Source organism: Hesperophylax consimilis, chromosome 29 (genome assembly GCF_061612785.1).
Source record: "Hesperophylax consimilis isolate HC1 chromosome 29, BYU_Hcon_1.0, whole genome shotgun sequence".
In the NCBI taxonomy this organism is placed as follows: Eukaryota; Metazoa; Arthropoda; class Insecta; order Trichoptera; family Limnephilidae; genus Hesperophylax; species Hesperophylax consimilis.
In genome coordinates, this window is record NC_142864.1 from 10,014,540 (window position 1) to 10,034,305 (window position 19,766).

Consider the following 19,766-nt stretch of genomic DNA (forward strand, 5'->3'; position numbering starts at 1 on the left):
CTGGTCAGAGGCGCTGGAACCAGGGCGCTGTAATCCGTTGTAGCGCTGGCCAGGGACGGTGGCCAAGGCGCTATAATGATGTCCCGATGGAGTCCATAGTTGAAACCGAGCGGAGCCGGGAATATTGTCCTTCACGCAAATAAAGTGCGCGGGTTATCACTCGCGAGACTTGTAAACTGACGGCTGACTGATGACTGACTGTTGCTCGCTGCGTCGGGCTTATTTATACAGTACAGCCGGCGGAAACAGTAGGTAGATGGATTCGCAAAAAATCGGAGACACTCGCTCAGTCTGGGTCTTTCGGGAACTTTCGGCGGCGCTGCAATTATGCATAGGCGATAGGCTCGAACCTTCTAGCGAGTTGGCGTGATGTGCCAGACTTGCTCGCAATCGTATTGTCATAGGTAGGTCACATTGTTTACCATCAATTCTTGGTAGCAATTGTAAGTACCTAAGTATGTCGAGCTGTTTATTATTAATGAGACAATTCTGGATTGTTCTCTCGTCGCCACATATCCTACCAAGAAAACTAGTCCGATTATGGGAATTATGTAGGCAGGCACTTCGCTTATTAAAAAAAAATATATATTATATTAACCTTCCCATTTCCAATGGGGGTACCCAAAATCTTTGAAATTACTATACTGCATAAATAATTTTAAAATGACACTTGTGAGGAGGTAAGCTAATCTAGGTATATCACCCGCCGTCTGTTGCCGCTTGTCACACGTGATATGTTAGTACAACCCCGGCCGTTGGTAGTAGGCCACGTTCGTTGATGAATAAAGAGATTTTTAAAAATAATATTAACTATGTTTTGATGATGATTACATTTAAATAAAATTTATGAAAAAATTACATTAAAATGATATAATGCGTGGGGTAACTGAGTCACCCCAGTTTCGATATGCATCTTGTCATGCCAATGGTTAATTGCATACAGGAGATAACCCTGTGTTATCTTTGGGAATGCTGTGCAGTGTTTTTGAGGTAAGGAAGGGGTGAATTTTGGAGAGAGGTCTCTCTTATTTTTTTATTGTATTATCGCTATTATATTAGGATTAAAGTCAGAAAGGATACAGTTTCCGCATATGAAGAGAATGATGAAGTATATGCAGGCCAGCACGCCGAAGGAAGCCACCCCTCCGTATGCCTGGATCCCCACGTACATCACCGCATTCCAATCTTCTCCCGTTAATATCTGGAAATTACAAAAAAAATATTTAACAAAATGCCCCAGATGGTTTGTTTAGGTTACGCTAGGTTAACACACTTCGGCCGGGAAAGGTAGTTCTACCCGTTCAGTCGATTGACGCTTAAGGCCGGGAAGGGTATTTCTCATTTCAATGGCAGAAAAGACGTAATTATTCAATGTTTTTATATTAATATTATATACCAATTTCTTTATAAAGGTCCCAACTATATGTAGATAATTATCGAATCGTAATGCAAATCTGTTTTTTATATTTATTTTCGTGCGTTTCGTTTACATCGGTATTTCAACAAAAGGATAGTACATTATTTGTTATTGAAATAATTCAATAGGGAATTCTCGTGCATTTTGTAAAAAATTTATTTCAATAAAGATAATTATTTTATTATGTGCCTCTTTTTTTTCTTTTTTTTTAAATGCATTTTCAATTTTTTGTAGTTGTTTTAAAAATTGCGTGCTATTTCGGCTCTGAAAACGGTCATGCGCCATTTTGACCGCTACGTCACACCTTTGCCGCCGCCGCCGCCATCGGTTTGCAGGATCTACTCAGGCCGGTCAACAGTGACGTCATTGTTCGCCCTTGAACGCTTGATCAATCACCGGGCGTTTTTAGCTGCATTGAAATATTTCGTTCGCGCCTGTTTTTAAAGTCATTATAACTTTAAGAAATGATTTTTGAAAATTATAAAAACTATTTATTCTTGTGTCTGAAGTGTTTCTACATGTGAATAATTAATAATAAGTGATTTTTTGGTGTGAAGAGAATTCCCTATTCCTGGAATGAGGATTTTTATGACCGTGAAACCCGATTCGAATCTCTGTCTCTGTTCCACAACACACTCAACTCCGCAAGCGAGAGAGAGATGTTGGGCATATTTAAAGAAAGCCGGTATGAGTAAATACCGATAGGCAGACAGTAATAAACATATTACAAGGTTAATTGAGTTGCATTTCAAATAATTTTCGATTTTCGTTTAATACTTTTTGTTAAAAATTGGGGGTGATCCTTTTTGAATAAAAACTGGTTTTCTTGATACCACTTTACATTTATTTCAAACTATTGAAACAGGTACAATATTTATAAAGAAACTGTGCGAATAACACTGCTACGATCGCTATGACTTATGAGCTTGTTTATTATCGAGTTATTGTTGAGAAAAGAACGAAAAAACACATAATGCGAGCCTTTTTAAAGACTTCAAAAAACCACCACATGTAAATAAAACATTTGTCATCGTGATGTCTAGCAGTAAAAATGAAACCTGCTATACCGACCAAATTGACACTATTTTCTAAGCAAGGACTCACACCATTTTGGTTAAACGTAGTAATTTCAAATTTCTAGACTACAGATGTCGGTAGCCTGCAAAATTGAACATATTGCCAGGGGGCGGGATTCAAAAATTGCACTAAATTTTTGAATGATAATCTATTTAAAAATAAACTATAAACCAAACAGAATAAACTAAAAATTCTTAATCTAAATATACCACAAAAATACTAACAAAATAATTCAAAATAGCAGAAATTAACAAAATAAAACCCCCTTTTTTTTATGCCCTGCTGGTAAACTTATAAATTTAACTGTATAAATGCTGTTGAATTACTCTATTAATAAACTAAAGATAACTAGAAAATTATTAATCCTATTAAATAACCAAAAAAAATTCAAAAATGACTAAATTACACACGTCTGCATACTAATTTTTACATATTTAAATAGTTCAATAACACAAATAATATAGTTCACACTGAACACAACACAATTATTGTTCCTTTTTTTTCTTCTTTCTTCTCAGGTCTTCTGCTTGATCCATCCAAGGTGGAGTCGAGAAGATAAGCATCATAGTGTAATGTACATAATCAATCCTTGGTAAGGTCCGGGACGTCAATTACAGGTTTAGTGTCTGAATCCAGGGGCATCAGACATATCTTTGTGATGGGCCTCACAAAGACTCCTTGAGGTGTTTTTAGTGTAACAACTCGTACTACTCCATCCGCTCCAGGGTGTGTATGCAGAATTCGGGCCATTTTCCATAAAGGTGGAGGTAAATGATCTTCCTTTAAAATCACCAGATCGTCTTTTTGCAGTGCCCGTTGAGTGCTGGTCTGCCATTTAGTTCTCTTTTGTAGTTCCATCAGGTAATCTTGCTTCCATCTAGACCAAAAAGATTGAATTAGCGAACTGATCCTCTGATATTGAGTTAGTCTGTTGTCCGGTATCGCCCGGACGTCTCTCTCAGGAATGATACAGGATTCAGTGCCTATAAGGAAATGGTTTGGGGTAAGAGGTTGGTAATCATGGATGTCGTCGGATAAGGAAGTTAATGGACGGGAGTTCAAACAGGCCTCAATCTGACAAATTAAGGTATATAAGAGTTCAAATGTTAATGAAGAATTGTTAGTGATTCTATATAAATGGAATTTTGCTGATTTTACTGCTGCTTCCCACAAACCTCCCTGATTAGGGGCTCGAGGGGTTATGAACTTCCACTCAATACCTCTGTTCACTAAATAATTTTGAATATTGTCGTTGTTTTCCCTCAAGCTGGTGTACAGCTCTTTGAGTCTGCTGCTAGCTCCTTTAAAATTACTAGCATTGTCGGAAAAGATCTTTTCAGGTTGTCCCCTACGGGATATAAACCTTTTTAAGCTGTTCAAAAAAGCATTGCTAGATAAATCCGAAACTAATTCCAAGTGAACGGCCTTGGTTGAGAAGCAAATAAAGATACATAAATACGATTTTGCGAGGGAAGCCTTCCTCAGCGTCCCACTTTTAATTAGAATTGGTCCGGCGTAATCTATTCCGGTGATAGCGAAAGGACGACTCGGCGTAATTCTTTCGGGTGGCAAATTTCCCATGATTTGATGACCGGTTCGGGGACGACATCTAAAACATACAACACATTTATGTAATATCTTTTTAATAGTATTTTTACCAAAGATGGGCCAAAATTTTAATCGTATTTTAGCTAACAAAGCTTGAGGTCCTGCGTGTAGGTTTACATAATGGTAGTGACGTATTATCAATTCAGTTAGCTTATGTTTAGCCGGCAAGATAACTGGGTGTTTTTGTTGGTAAGATAAATGTGTAGCCAAATTCAACCTACCGCCTACATATATTAGACCATCATGTAAGAAGGGATTAAGAGATTTTAAATTACTTTTCTTGTTGACGATGCCATGGTTTTTTAATTCTTTCAATTCCTTTTGAAAGGCGTGTATTTGAGCTGATCTCAATAGACATTTCAAGCCTGATTCCAATTCAGCCACACTTAAATTGTCTGAAATTTTACCCTTAACACTTCTGCAGTTATTGACAAATCGCAATAAACACATACGCAGTAACTCTTTTCAATTTAATAAATGATGAGAATTTTTCAAATATCTCCCATTCTTGAATATCTGTGGATAATAGAATATTTTTGCCTTTGAGTTCAGGAGGGTTTGAACACGAAATATTTGATATAGGCCAAGCGTTGACTCCCTCGGTCAACCAACTTGGTCCATTCCACCATATTGCAGAATTTATCAATTTATCTGTAGTGGTTCCTCTTGAAAGTATATCTGCTGCATTGTCGGCTGATGATACATGTCTCCATAGATCTGGATCACTAAGTTCTTGTATTTCGGCTACTCGGTTTGCAACGAAAGTAGCCCATCTCGTAGGTTGACCTTTCAGCCAGCACAACGTTATCATGGAGTCACACCAATAATGTGTGTCGATCTCCACTATATTTAACGCTTGTTTTACGTTTTTAATTAATTTAGCCAGTAGCACAGCACTACAAAGCTCCAACTTGGGCAGGGAAATACACTTCAATGGCGCCACTCTTGATTTGGACGTTATTAAATGTGAATGCCGCTTACCGACATGGTCCACTGACACCATGTAAACGCAGGCTCCGTAAGCTTTCTCAGATGAGTCGCAAAAACCGTGTAGTTGTAGATATGTAGATTGCCTGCAAATAATTTTTCTTGGTATTTTCAACACATTTAGTTGAATTAATTCTTGAAGGTAGGACCTCCAGGGTGCTAATATTTCATTAGGCAATGGATCATCCCACGCTGCTTTAGACTGCCATAACTTCTGCATTATCAATTTGGCTACAACTATAATCGGTCCTAGAAGACCTAATGGATCGAAGGTTGATGCGATGCAAGATAATATCTGTCTTTTACTCTCGGTTCGACTTGATGGTTTCATTATTACATAAGAAAAATAATCAGATTCATTATTCCATATTAATCCTAATATTTTCTCAGTCTTTGGATTGTCAGTAATAATTTTTTCAGAATTGCCTGATTCGGCAATCTTAGCTTGGCCCGACTCGGCTGACAACTCCAAGACATTGGACCTCCATTTCCTCAAGGTCATCCCCGCAGACAAAAAGATGTTGATTAATTGCTCTTTTAACTCTCTACAGGATTCCATGTCATCTCCTCCGGTTAACAAGTCATCCATATAGAAGTCATTTTCTATGACCTGACTAGCTCTAGGAAAATTTATATTGTTATCCATACCAATTTGCCGTAGACTTCTAGTGGCTAAGAAAGAGGAAGGCCCCAGACCATATGTGACTGTCTTCAGACGGTAATGCTTGAGCACCTCCTGCGGCGACTCGCGCCACACTATCTTCTGCAGGTCACGGTCCGCTTCACACACATTAATGTGGCGGTACATCTTCTCGATGTCAGCCGTCAGTACTACTTGATGTTTCCTGAAATGCAATAGTTGGGTGTATAAGTCCTTTTGTATAACAGGTCCTGTCATCAAGGCGTCATTGAGAGAAATTCCATTTGAAGTTTTGGCGGAGCCGTCAAAAACGACCCTCACTTTAGTAGTAGTGCTTGATTCTTTTATTACAGCGTGATGAGGTAAAAAATAGGATTCACGATCCCCCTTTGACTGGTCACACACCTCCATATGACCTAATTCCTCATATTCACGCATGAATTGTATATATTGTGTCTTCAATTCGGGATTTGACACAAATTTTCTTTCTATATTTTTAAATCTTTTTTCAGCAGTGAGCAATGAACTTCCCAGCTGATCAATGCATGCTCGACGCGGTAAACTTACTACGTATCTACCGTCGTCTTGTCTAGTATGAGTACTAGCAAAACTGGCTTCACAAGCCTTTTCTTCATGATTTAGAATCTTAGTGGGATTAATCTCCTCCAATTTCCAAAATTTTTCTATTTGGTGACTTATTTTATTTATAGATAAATTACAACAATCTGATACAGGCCTTTGCTTTGGGTACATGTGGATTGGTCCTGATATGATCCATCCCAGTTGCGTACGTTGAAGTGTTGGTCCCGATTCGAGTTTCAATCTATCGTTGGTTAGGATTTCCCAAAAGCTCTCCGCGCCCAACAGGATGTCGATGGGTGCAGCTATATTGAAGTTCGGGTCAGCTAGCTCCAATCCTCGTGGTAACTTGAAGTCTTTTTTCGCCATTGTCACTTGTGGTAAATTTGTTGTAATCTCCTGAAAAATCAGACATGATATTTCACTTTTATAATCAGTATGAAGCGAATTCATCTCCACTGAAATTCTCTTTTTTATGTGAGTGATGTTATTATGGATCCCAGAAACGGGTTTGTTTATCAATTCACATGGTAAATTTAATTTATTAGCAAATTCTGCTCTCATAAAATTTGACTGGGCCCCTGAATCAATCAGAATGCGGGCTTTAAAAATTTTATTGTTACTACCCACAACTCCTATGTTGGCAGTTGACAATAATATTATTTTTTCTGCTTTATCCGATGCAGAAAAATTCGATACTGAAACCTCGTTATCAGCATCCATATTGGAGGCCTCCCGCAGAGGTACCTCATTGTGTAGTAAGGTGTTGTGATTATCTTTGCCACAACGCCTGCAAGAAAAGGTTGCCTTGCAACTCTGTGCCTGGTGACCCACCTTTAAACATTTAAAACAAGCTTGGATTGATTTCGTAGCATCAATCCTCTCATGTAATTTTAATTTCAGAAATTTTTTACAATAATAAATATGGTGACCTTTCTCGTTACAATAAATGCAGTTGTTAGCCTTTACCGCTAAAAATACTGATGAATCTTTTTTGCAATTATTGTTGCCTAGTTGTGTTTTATGTAAGCTAGAAAATTTTTTCTCAGAAGCGTTCATCAGTTCCAATACTTGGGCTCTAGCAGATAAACATTTTAAGAATTCCTTTAACGTCGGTAATTCGTCTTGTAATATATATTGTTCCCAATTTTTTCGGGTAGCTGTGTCTAATTTATTTGATATTATATAAATAACCAATGGATCCCATTGATCTACCTTGACCCCGATATTTTGTAATGCCTTTAAACTAACGTTTGTTTCATCAATTAGATACCTCAATGCTACAGGCTCTTCTTGTTTCATGTCTTTTAATGAAAATAGAGCTTGGATGTGTTTATGAACGGTAGTTCTTAAATTTGCATAACGTTCATTTAATAATTCCCAAGCGGAAATGTAATTTAATTCAGAAATTTCTAGATTAGCAATTATCTTTAATGCGTTTCCCTTTAAAGTTGATTGCAAATAAAAGAATTTTTGTACGTTGCTTAAATTTCTATTGTTATGGACTAAAGTCTTGAAGGTTTCGACGAAATTAACCCAATTTTTCTGATCGCCATGAAATTCCCGTAATTGGAGGTTGGGTAGTTTAATTTCCACCTTACTTTGATCGACGGATTCGATCGCGCCTTTGGCCGTTGCCAAAACTGAGAAATATTGGTTTTCGAAAGCTTCTCGTTGACTATAATTTTCAATTTCGTCTGAATCCGGTAACATTTCAATTTTCTGTTGAACTGCTTCGAATTCATCTAACAATGATTTCACCCGCTCATATCTTAATTTAATTTCATTTACCGACAATGCATTTAAGGAATCCGCGAATCGGGTTAGTTTTCCTTTGATTACGCCGCGTTTGTTTATTAATGACTTCATATTTTCCATTTTTAATTATATTTTGTTAATATCGGTTGACAATTATTTTATTTTAGCAAACACCCGTTTGAAAGAATACCACGACAATCTTGACAATACTATTTGAGAACACTATTCAATAATATTATATTCTTATTTTCAAGTGGGTAGTGATTTTATTTATAATATTGACTCTATTTAAGATTAATCTCGTTTAAATTACATGAGACCTGAATAAACATAAAATGGATGATAGGAAGGAAAGCACTGAATACTTATCTCAGATTTGCGATGTGGTCCACTTTCCTTAATGATTTCCAGTTTCAATCAATTTTGTATCCTTTTGGCTGCTGGTTCTTTGTTTTTTTTTACATACAATCTCCTGATCGTAATCCGGCTCGAAGGACCAAATGTTAAAAATTGGGGGTGATCCTTTTTGAATAAAAACTGGTTTTCTTGATACCACTTTACATTTATTTCAAACTATTGAAACAGGTACAATATTTATAAAGAAACTGTGCGAATAACACTGCTACGATCGCTATGACTTATGAGCTTGTTTATTATCGAGTTATTGTTGAGAAAAGAACGAAAAAACACATAATGCGAGCCTTTTTAAAGACTTCAAAAAACCACCACATGTAAATAAAACATTTGTCATCGTGATGTCTAGCAGTAAAAATGAAACCTGCTATACCGACCAAATTGACACTATTTTCTAAGCAAGGACTCACACCATTTTGGTTAAACGTAGTAATTTCAAATTTCTAGACTACAGATGTCGGTAGCCTGCAAAATTGAACACTTTTATAGCTTGGGTATACAGAGTTACTACGTAGAAACGTTTTATTAGAATATTTTAATTATTTTCGAAGATATAGCGATTTAAAACAAATTCGTGCCGGATCTTTATTTTCGCCCGGAGTCAGGGTAGCGCCAATGCAAAAAGTTCCCGGCCAAAATGTGTTAATTTTGACAATATAAGGCTAGGTTAATATTTGTTACATGTAGCAATATTATAAGAGAAAACTTTCCTATTATTATTTTTTAATTTTTTATTTCTATACATACATTACAGTGTCTACCAAATATTTACATTTGTATATAATACATAAATTTAGAACCGTTGTTAATATGGTGTTTGTTTTATGCTGGGTGTGAGGTAGGTTTGAGTAGGTGACACTGTGGTGGGTAATGTTATATGTTTCGTGAACACCTCACTGGGAGAACCTGTGCTGAGGTGTTTACGTGGTTATGTTTAAATGGTACATGTGTATATTTAACATTTTGTTTCAACTTAATTACAAGAAACAACTATTTACACTGAGGGATATTTTGGATTATTTAAATAATAATATATATGTATTTAGATTGAAGCGGAACCTTCACTTCATAGATATCAAGATCTTGTGAAATTTTGAACTTTGATTGAAAAAATGTAACTATAATGCATCTTTTACAATCTCTTTCTATGTAAGCCGTTGTTCCTTGCAGTAATTAAGTTGAGTGTTATTTAAATAATTAGTACTTATTAGCCCTTGGAAATGCCAATCGTCCGCAATAAGCCAGCTGACACTATTTTCGTAAAAACTCAGTTGTTTTTGCAAAATGATTTTTTTTGTTAATTAGGCCGTCTTATATACTCATAAAATTGATATATCTGTCCTATGTAGTTTCCCCAGGATACAGGATTCAAAGATGTTATAAAAAACTACAGGGTTTTCCAATAAGAGGTGTTATTTTGAATAGCCCGCTATTTCGGTAGATACTTTTGAAGCTGTCATTTTTTGACATTAGACAAGTAGAAACTACGCCATTAATAAAAATGGAACGATACACGCTTCAACAACGCATTGAAATTATTAAAATTCACTTGAGTGAAACAAATGCAAATCATCTTGAGTGATGAGGCCCATTTCCATCTCGGTGGCTTCGACAACAAGCAAAATTGTTGCATCTGGGGCTCGGAAAACCCAAGAGTTATTGTTGAAAAGCCTCTCAATCCTCAACGTGTGACTGTTTGGTGCGGTTTATGGTCCGGCGGAGTCGTTGGACCTTACTTTTTCGAAAATGAAGCGTGAGCAACAGTTACGGTGAATGGATTGCGCTATCGAGAGATGATAAATGATTTTTTTATGGCCGAAATTAGATGGTATTGATCTGGACAACGTTTACTTTCAACAAAACGGCGCTACGTGCCACACAAGCAACGAAACCATTGATCTTTTACGATTGAATATCAAAATAACACCTCTTATTGGAAAACCCTGTATAATAAAATGAAAACAAAGAAGAATATTATAAGTCATATGAGAATATCCTGTAAATAAATATAGTACTATGACTTTTGAAAATCGGTATTATGACATTTGACACGGAATTTCGCAATTCACATTTTCACAGATAAAATAAATATATTTGCAAGTGATGAAACGACAAGCTTGAATAATATTAAAATACATTGTTTCCTTGTCAAGCGAATATAATATATTTTAGCATATTATGAGCATTTCCTAACGTTCAAAATATCAGGAAATCAATTAAAGCTACTAGGATATCCTCGGTGGATTTCTTGGCAAACCAAGGATTAACATAGTAAGATGAATACTTAGAAGGAAAATTTACCATTATTTGTTATGTCCAGAATTCAGTGTTGGCATTACTGTACATTTGCTGTTGGCATAATGGCGCATCGACCCATCAGACCACCATCGACTAACCATCACACCATATCCCCAGAGGATAGACAGCAACATAACTCTATGTCGGCACAATCTCCTAGCTTCCTAATGCCTAATACATTCTTCATTTTGTTATTAAGGCGATGCCATACGTAGTAATGCAAAATCATGTGTTTTTGGCTTGAAAATTTGGTCGCCTAGAAATGTTTCAGATGCTTTAATTAAATACTGCGAGTAGAATACATCTTGGCCTTTGAAATAATCGAGTATTTTTTAGATAAGCCTAGAAAAAAATAATGTATAAGGCCTATAAAAATTGCTTTAAAGTTCAAAATCTCCTACTTACGAACCCATTTTCGGTTATGATTTTATTGTATAATGTGGCAAATTAAGTTATTTATAAAATGATCGAAAAAAAATTAAATATTTATGCCTGAACATCCACAAAATAAAATAAAAGGCACTTTTTGGCCATGTTTTTTTCTTGCATAAATCAAAACAGGCGGATGGTGTTAAGAGGAAATTTCAACCTTATCGCTATCTACGTAAGGGCTGTTATTGATAGCGGCTCAATTTAAAATATTACATGACGTAGTGCATCGCCTTAAGATTTTTAACATGGCCCAACACAAGAATTTTATTCATTTAGTTGAGTCTCTCGTCCCCGACCTCTCTACCATTCACTTTCGTGTCATATATCCATCTTACATTCCTTTTTCAGTTCATCAATTTCACGTCATCGAACCATCAAGCGTTCCCTTTTTAATCTTGTTCACTATGCTTTCCCCAGGCTTACATTCTTTCCGGATCTTCATACTTTAACGCACACACGCCTCAGGTATGTCATTTCTACAGCATTAAGTCTACTGTCATCCTTTCTCTACCAGTTATAAGCCTTACTGCCTCCATTGTGGACTACCAGCCTTGCCTCATTGGACAACATTAGATCTCATCATTAATCATCGCCAGAGGTCAGTATTTCGTTTCACGAACAATACCAAAGAATTCAAATGTTAAACGTCAATATAATGAAAGAATTCAAACGTCAAAGAATATTACACTCCTGATAAATACATTATATTATAAAAACTGACCTGAAACACGGTGAGCAGAGCTTGCCAGAAACTGTCGAAGTTGGAGCGCACCTTGTCCTGGGTGGAGTCAAAGTTGAACCTGCCTCCAAAAACCTGCATTCCCAGCAGGGCAAAGATCACAATGAACAGGAACAGCAGTAGCAACAGCGACGCGATGGACTGGATAGAGTTCAGCAGGGAGGCCACCAAATTGGACAGCGAGCGCCAGTATCTGGAACATGCCAAAACATTCATCATTATATCTGAAACATGCCAAAATATTCATCAATTCATTTGAATCATTTAAAAAAATTCATCATTATATCTGAAACATGTCACAAAATTCATCATTATATCTGAAATATGCCACAACATTCATCTTTGTATCTGGAACATGACCCAATATTCATACTTTTATCTGGAACATGTCAAAAAATTCATCATTATATCTGAAATATGCCACAACATTCATCTTTGTATCTGGAACATGACCCAATATTCATACTTTTATCTGGAACATGTCAAAAAATTCATCATTATATCTGAAATATGCCACAACATTCATCTTTGTATCTGGAACATGACCCAATATTCATACTTTTATCTGAAACATCTCAAAAAATTGATCAACCCATCTGAAACACTTCGTGGCGCGTACCCGCAAGAAGCTTCATTTTTTTCTTAATACACAATAGCAGTATTATGCATCAAGACCAATTCGGTCATAAATATGTATTAGTTTTAAGTCACTAGCTATAAGTCACTAGTTATATAATTCTCGGTGGGTAGTTGCCGCCTAGAATTCTTAGTTGTAAGTCACCAGTTATAAGTTAATCTTAGTTGTAAATCACTAGTAATAAATTTTAACTGTGAGTTATCAGTTATATGTCTAAGTTATAGGTTAAATAATTTGTTTGTAAACGGCGCTATGAAAATTTTATTGTTATTATTATTATTAGTGTAAAAACAGAACATGATAAAACAATAAGTTAGGTTAGGTAAGGTGAGGTTAGGTAATGTGAGTTTAGGTGAGGTTAGATTAGGTTAGACTAGGTGAGTTTTGGTTACGCTAGCTTAGGTAAAGATTGTTTAGGTGAGGTTTGTATTATTTATTTCTTCATTATTTTATATGTCCCTGTTCTGTTTTGTTATGCAGCCGATTTGTAGACATCTGAATAAAGCAATTGACTGACTTGGTGACTTTGAAGACTCGGAGCAGCCTGACGCAGCGCAGCACGGAGACTCCGAGGGGCGGCATCACTTTGGTGTAGGTGAGCACCATCTCCCCGATGGAGCCAATCACCACAAAGCAGTCAAAGCGGTTGAACAGCGATACAAAATAACCCTAGAATCAGAACAACATCATCCATTGTTGAAGTTATAAAATCCTTTATTTATCACCTTTATCCAATTAAATAACTTTCTCCAATTAAGCACCTCCATTTTCATTACTTAAGTTTTGTTCATTTTGTTAATTGGTTCATTTGTTGATTCATTAATTTTGTTTATTCATTCATTTTGTTAATTCATTCATTTAGTTAATTCGTTCATTTAGTTAATTGGTTCATTTGTTGATTCATTAATTTTGTTTATTCATTCATTTTGTTAAAAGTTGTTTTAATTTTGTTGCAGTGACAGCAGTTCGTGTTTACACTTTGCTCTTGCAAAAAAACTAAAAAAAACCTCCGAATTCGTGTGCAAACAGTATCTATATGGAAAATTTAAGTGCCAAAAAAGTTTATTTGATAAAACAGTAATAAAATAATACTATTCTAGCGGATTCTAAACATTTTTATCGAAAGTTTTAAAACAACCTAAGATTGTGTGTTTGTTCTCATTGAAATGTCCATCCCACCGATGCCTGATGAATGCTGCCATCGGCGTAAAAAAAGAATGCTGGACATGATGACGTCCCCATTACAAAAAAAGGCCCCGGGAATGATTTCTCCAGTGGTTGAAGATGAGGAATCTGACAGGGCATTGGACTATTCCGACGTGTCTGAAAATGAGAGTGAAATCCCAGTGTCCTCAGTCCAGATACTGAACGACACTGAAGCAAGTCTAAGAGCACTCCAAGATGTCCTTGCTGAAAAGCAGTCAAGAGTCTCAAAGGATCAACAACTGCGGATAAGCGCATATGTATCCGCTGTATTCAGATCAGTTTCACAGCTGTTATTGGAACGAGAGGGCTTCAAAGCTGATCTGGCAACAGTCAATGCCAAATTAATAGTGGCAAAGGGAGAGATCGCGATTGAAAAAGCAGAAAACCAACACAGGTTAGAAAAAATATTGCAGTTGGAGTCAGATCTAGGACCAGTGATGCGTAGAGTAGCCGATGCCACGGAAGCAAGCCTATCGTTTGCCGATATTGTGAAAAATGGCCCACAGAAGATGATACCATCAATCAACCGCTCAGGACTTAACGTTGGGACCCCCAAACCTGCTGTATGCATCTTCCCAAAGCTGGATTCTACAAAAGATAGCGACGATACGAAACAGCTACTAAAAGATACATTACGACCATCAGAACTTGGAATCCGTGTGACGGGCATTAGGAGCATTCGAAACAAAGGCGTTGTAATTCATACTGCAACACAAGAAGATCAGGATAAAATTCTGAAAACCCCATGTCTAGCAAACTCGGACACTCTAAGCGCTCGATTACCAACAAAACGGCTTCCAAGGGTGATCTTCTTCAACGTTCCTCGTGACCTAACGGACGAGTGCTTCCTGAAAAATGCCTTAGCAGGAACCCAGGACAAAGCAGGCCTAGATTTCGTAGTAAAAAGTTGCAAGCTAAGTCACCTTGCTGGCGCTCGAACTGGATCAACTTGCCACCGGGTCTTCGAGGTTCCTGCCCACATTCGTCACGTGCTGGTGGAGCAGGGGAAAGTCTTTGTGGACTGGAATGTGTGCCGTGTTCGTGACTTCATTGGACTTACAGTGTGCTCCAAGTGCCAAATGATCGGACATTCCTTCAAGTTTTGCAAGGACCAGCAAAGATGTGGACACTGCGCAGGCGAAGGTCACGCCCGGATAAACTGCCCAAAAGCCGCCGCCGAGCCTGTCTGCGCCACCTGTACAAGATTTGGGAAGCCCGCTGCACATCCGACTGGAGACAAGGACTCCTGCCCGGCCTACAAGGCTGCCCTTGCCAAGGACTTTGCAACTATTGATTATGGCGTCTAATTACATTGAAGAAGATGACGAGGTAGATTACGAAAATACTCATAATTTCTGTGATTGGCTAAAGTTTCATAGCAACTACAATATGGAAAATATTAATATTGTTCAGTTGAATGTTAGATCGATTTATAAATACTGGGATACTTTGAATGTCTACTTAAATACTTGTTGGAAGCATATTCATGTGTTAATGTTATGTGAAACAGCTATAACACCGAATCTTGTCTGTCTGTATAATATTCCTGGATTTAATTGTTACAACTATTGCCGAACTAAAAAATCTGGAGGAGGTATATTGCTATATGTTCGAAATGAATTCACATTTCAACAGAAAACAATAGAAACAAATCATTTTGAATGTGTGCTTGGCTCTATGACACTTCCAAACAAGAGTATTTTAAACATCATAGCAATATACCGCCCCCCCAACTGTAGCCAACCACAATTTCTTAATGAAATATCTGCCATTCTGCATACTATAAGCCCCAAAGAAAATGTTTTACTTATAGGTGATATTAATCTAGACTTGTTAAATTGTCAAAACCCTATTATTATGGCATATGAAAATATAATGTCGGATAATTATTTAATCAAATGTATTTGTGACGTAACTAGAGAAGCAGTTTTAGCAGGAAAAGTTACTCGTACTTGTTTAGACCACATATTTGTCCGATTTAACAGTGGATGTAAACAAAGCGATTCTCTTTCCTCATGTGTATGTAATAATATTACTATAGCAGATCACTTTTTAACTGCAGTTAATATTAAATATAGTGCAAGGAAAGAAGCCCCAGAACACGGGGAAAGAATTTCGTTTTTATCGCAAAACAAAATCGACAAAAACATTCATAATTTTAAGTGGCACTCCTTGCTTGAGGAACAAGATTGCAATATACTATATAGTAAAATTAAAAACAACTTTAAGAATTTGTATGAACAGAGTAAAATCGTTATGAATTATAAAACCAAAAAAAGACCTCTGTCAATAAAACCTTGGATAACTTCTAATATCTTAGAAAACATAAAAAAAAAAGATTCATTGTACAGAAGGTGGAAGAATTTTCCTAGCAATCAATTCTTTGAATTGGAATATAAAACTTTCAGAAATAAGGTGACAAAAGAAATTATTAAATGTAAGTCTACCTTTTTTAACAATAAATTCAAAAATTATTTTGGAAATACAAAAAAAACTTGGGATGAAATAAATAAATTATTAGGACGCAAGTCCAAAAGTAGTTGTGACGAAATAATCTCGATATATATGTTAAATACGAATAATGAAGAAACCGTAGCAGATAAGTTTGTTGAATATTTTACAAATAGTGTTAGCTCTATGATACATAAATGTGATTATTTAGCATCGACCGTCAGGCCGAATGAAGTGCAACATAGTATGTACCTACCCAGAGCTACCTGCCAAGAAATCAATATTATTGTTAGCAAATTAAACAATTCAAAGTCACCAGGGATTGACAACATTCGAATGTTTGACATTAAGACACATATTAATATTTTAGGGCCTGTTATAACACACTTTATCAATTTAATTTTATCGCAAGCAGTAATACCAGATGAACTAAAAAGTAGCATCATTAGGCCAATTTACAAAGGGGGCAAACATACAGATATTCAAAATTATAGGCCAATAAGCATATTGCCAGCCCTAGAAAAAATACTTGAAAAATACATTTCCATAAAACTTAATAAATATCTAGAATCTTTCTCTTTGTTGGATCCCAACCAATATGGATTTCAAAAGAAAAAAAGTACGGAAATGCTGCTTCAGGAATTTTCAAATCACATAAATTATGAATTAAATCTAAAAAAACAAGTGTTGGTTTTATTTATAGATAACTCTAAGGCATTTGATACCATTGATACAAATAAACTATTAGAAACACTGGAGGCAATAGGAATTAGAGGAAAGCTGCTAGTTTTATTAAAAAATTTACTAACTGATCGACAAATAAGAGTAAAAATTCTTAAAAAACTTAGCAAAAGAAAATATATCTCAACAGGTGTTGCACAGGGGTCAATTCTAGGGCCAACCCTTTATATTATTTATGTCTCAATTATGAGAAAATTATTTTCATTCGCTAAACATTTTGTATATGCAGACGATACGGCGCTCGTAATATCGCACGAAGATCTGGTTACTGCAATGAACCTTATGCAACATGATTTTATTGCCCTACTGAAATGGTCGCATGATGCAGGCCTCTTTATAAACGCCAAAAAAACTAAAATTATGCACATCAGATCTCCACACGCCAGATGTAATGTAATTCCTTCATTATATACACACACATTTGACTGCATACATAAAAATGTTGCACAGCCCTGTTCATGTGAAACCATTGATTTTGTCAAAAGTTATGTATATTTGGGTGTTACTATTGACTGCTACATGAAATGGGATATACACATTGCTAATGTTTGTAAACGTCTACGAGCTATTGTGGGTAGGATTTATAAAATAAAATATTTCGTGCCTATAAGTACTTTAAAGTTAATCTACTTATCTCTGGCTGAATCCACTATACGTTATGGAATTACTTCTTGGGGACATTCTTGTAAAACTAATATAAGCTATATACAAACATTACAAAACTCCATTATAAAATTGTTAATCCATAAATATGACAATCAACACAGAAGTAACATTAAATTAATATACAAGTGTCTGAATATTTTACCTGTCAGAGGATTATTGTTTTATAATATTGTAAGTCAACATGTTATATTGTCTGATTCATTGTATAGGGAAAGAGTTTGCCATAAACATAACACAAGATTCACTCAAAATGAAGGACTGGTAGTTCCGAAATGTACTAATAAATATGGTGAAAGAACTTTAAACTATATAGTACCCAAAATTTTCAACCTATTACCAATGACAATTAAAAATAATAACATGTATACTGCTAATGTTAAATATAATCTAAGGAAATGTTTATTGGATAATAATGATTTATACTGATGCCCCTGAAATGGAATTCATATTGTTAGAAAATGGAAAAACAATTATTTTGTAATACCTCTATTTATGAAACTATTGCTGTACTTGTTGATAATACTAATTTGTTCATACATTTATTTTTACTTGCTTATTATATAAGGCTTTTATGCTGCTATTTAAACTTTTCTGCAATGTAACCAATTTATGTAATTATGTACCGTTCAAATTGTATCTTATGATTTTATAAATGTTGTCTCTATGTCCCTGCTGACAAACTACATAAGTAGTTTAGCGGGTTTAAATGTGAATAAAATAAAAAAAAAAAATAAAAAAATAAAAAAATTCGTTCATTTAGTTAATTCGTTCATTTAGTTAATTCGTTCATTTAGTTAATTCATTCATTTTGTTAATTCGTTCATTTTGTTAATTCGTTCATTTTGTTAATTCATCCATTTTATTAATTCGTTCATTTTGTTAATTCGTTCATTTTGTTAACTCATTCATTTGTTTCATTTGATTTTCATTCAATCTTTTCGTTGAATCTTTTTATTGATTAATTGGCAGTACATATATTGTTAAGAACATTATTTAGTAATGTGGGATATACTGGGTGGTTAAACATGTAATAATAATAATTATAATCAGTTTAATTTTAAACTTAAACATAAATAATAATAATAGTATTTGTATGATTTGTATAGCGCCATTTTGGTGCTAAATCACTTCAAAGCCCCAACACAAATATATCATACATTTTTACAATGATCTATGTTATTACTAACTATAGACTAGTCAAACTATTATCAATTTATGGCTAACAGATTGCATCCACCGGATCGATCACTAATACAAAACTATATGTACAATGTCATTCGTTTAATTTATTTTCACTCGATTCAATCTTTAATTTTTTTCTTTCAATTTAATCTTGTCATTAATGTATTTTTTTTATTTGATTCAATCTTTTTTCATCTGTTTCATGTTTCCTTTAATTTGTGTCATTTGGTTCAATCTTCCATTTAGTTCATTCATTCATTTGATTCAATCAAATGAATGAAATTCAATGAGAAATAGAAGAAGAGGAATGAGGATGTTCAGTAGAGGGATGCGTTTGCCCACTTGCGTCTACCTCGGTGAAAAAAACATGCTGATATAACATCTGCGTATTTACTACTTGTTTGTATTAGTTTACCCATTTGGTTTGACTAATTTGACTTAACCCTACCTAAAGTAACAACTGTTACACAATGGTATAAATGTATATAAATGATATGTACCTGAAATCCTAAACTGTACATTTTGAGCATCATTTCCAGCGTGAATAAAGCTACGAAGAAAGTGTTGGTATACTCTTGAAAGTTGTCGAGCCACACTGGTTGGCTAGAAACAGAAAAAAAAACAAACATTAATAAAAAAAAACACAATATAAGAAATTGCGTGGTTCCAACCGAGCAGAAGACCCCATATAATAGCCATTGTGAAACAGTTCACAGTATTTATTTTTATTTATTTATTTATCGTTTCTTTACATTGTATCTTTTTTTTTAAGTTATAATTTTTAACCTCACTAGGACAAGCCTGTGTTGAGGTTAATAATTTAATAGTATGTAATAAACATTTCTTAAAATGGTTTGTATGAGCAGATTGGCCAGATCTAATTAGCCATGGTTTTTCTGCACGTCAGACCGAGAGATTAATACTTTCCACCAGG

At 35.3% G+C, this 19,766-nt stretch overlaps 1 protein-coding gene across 1 annotated transcript in view; it reads right to left on the minus strand.

Annotated features, from left to right (window-relative positions):
- Positions 1-19,766, minus strand: part of Ca-alpha1D (Ca[2+]-channel protein alpha[[1]] subunit D) — a 229,062-nt gene that overhangs the window by 87,043 nt on the left and 122,253 nt on the right. Inside the window, exons 12-15 of the mRNA XM_089649395.1 lie at positions 19,333-19,435; positions 13,104-13,255; positions 11,932-12,142; positions 1,081-1,201 (exon numbers count right to left, since the gene is read on the minus strand). Of these exons, the coding sequence (XP_089505521.1) occupies positions 1,081-1,201; positions 11,932-12,142; positions 13,104-13,255; positions 19,333-19,435 (587 nt within the window). The remainder of the gene's footprint in view (positions 1-1,080; positions 1,202-11,931; positions 12,143-13,103; positions 13,256-19,332; positions 19,436-19,766) is intronic.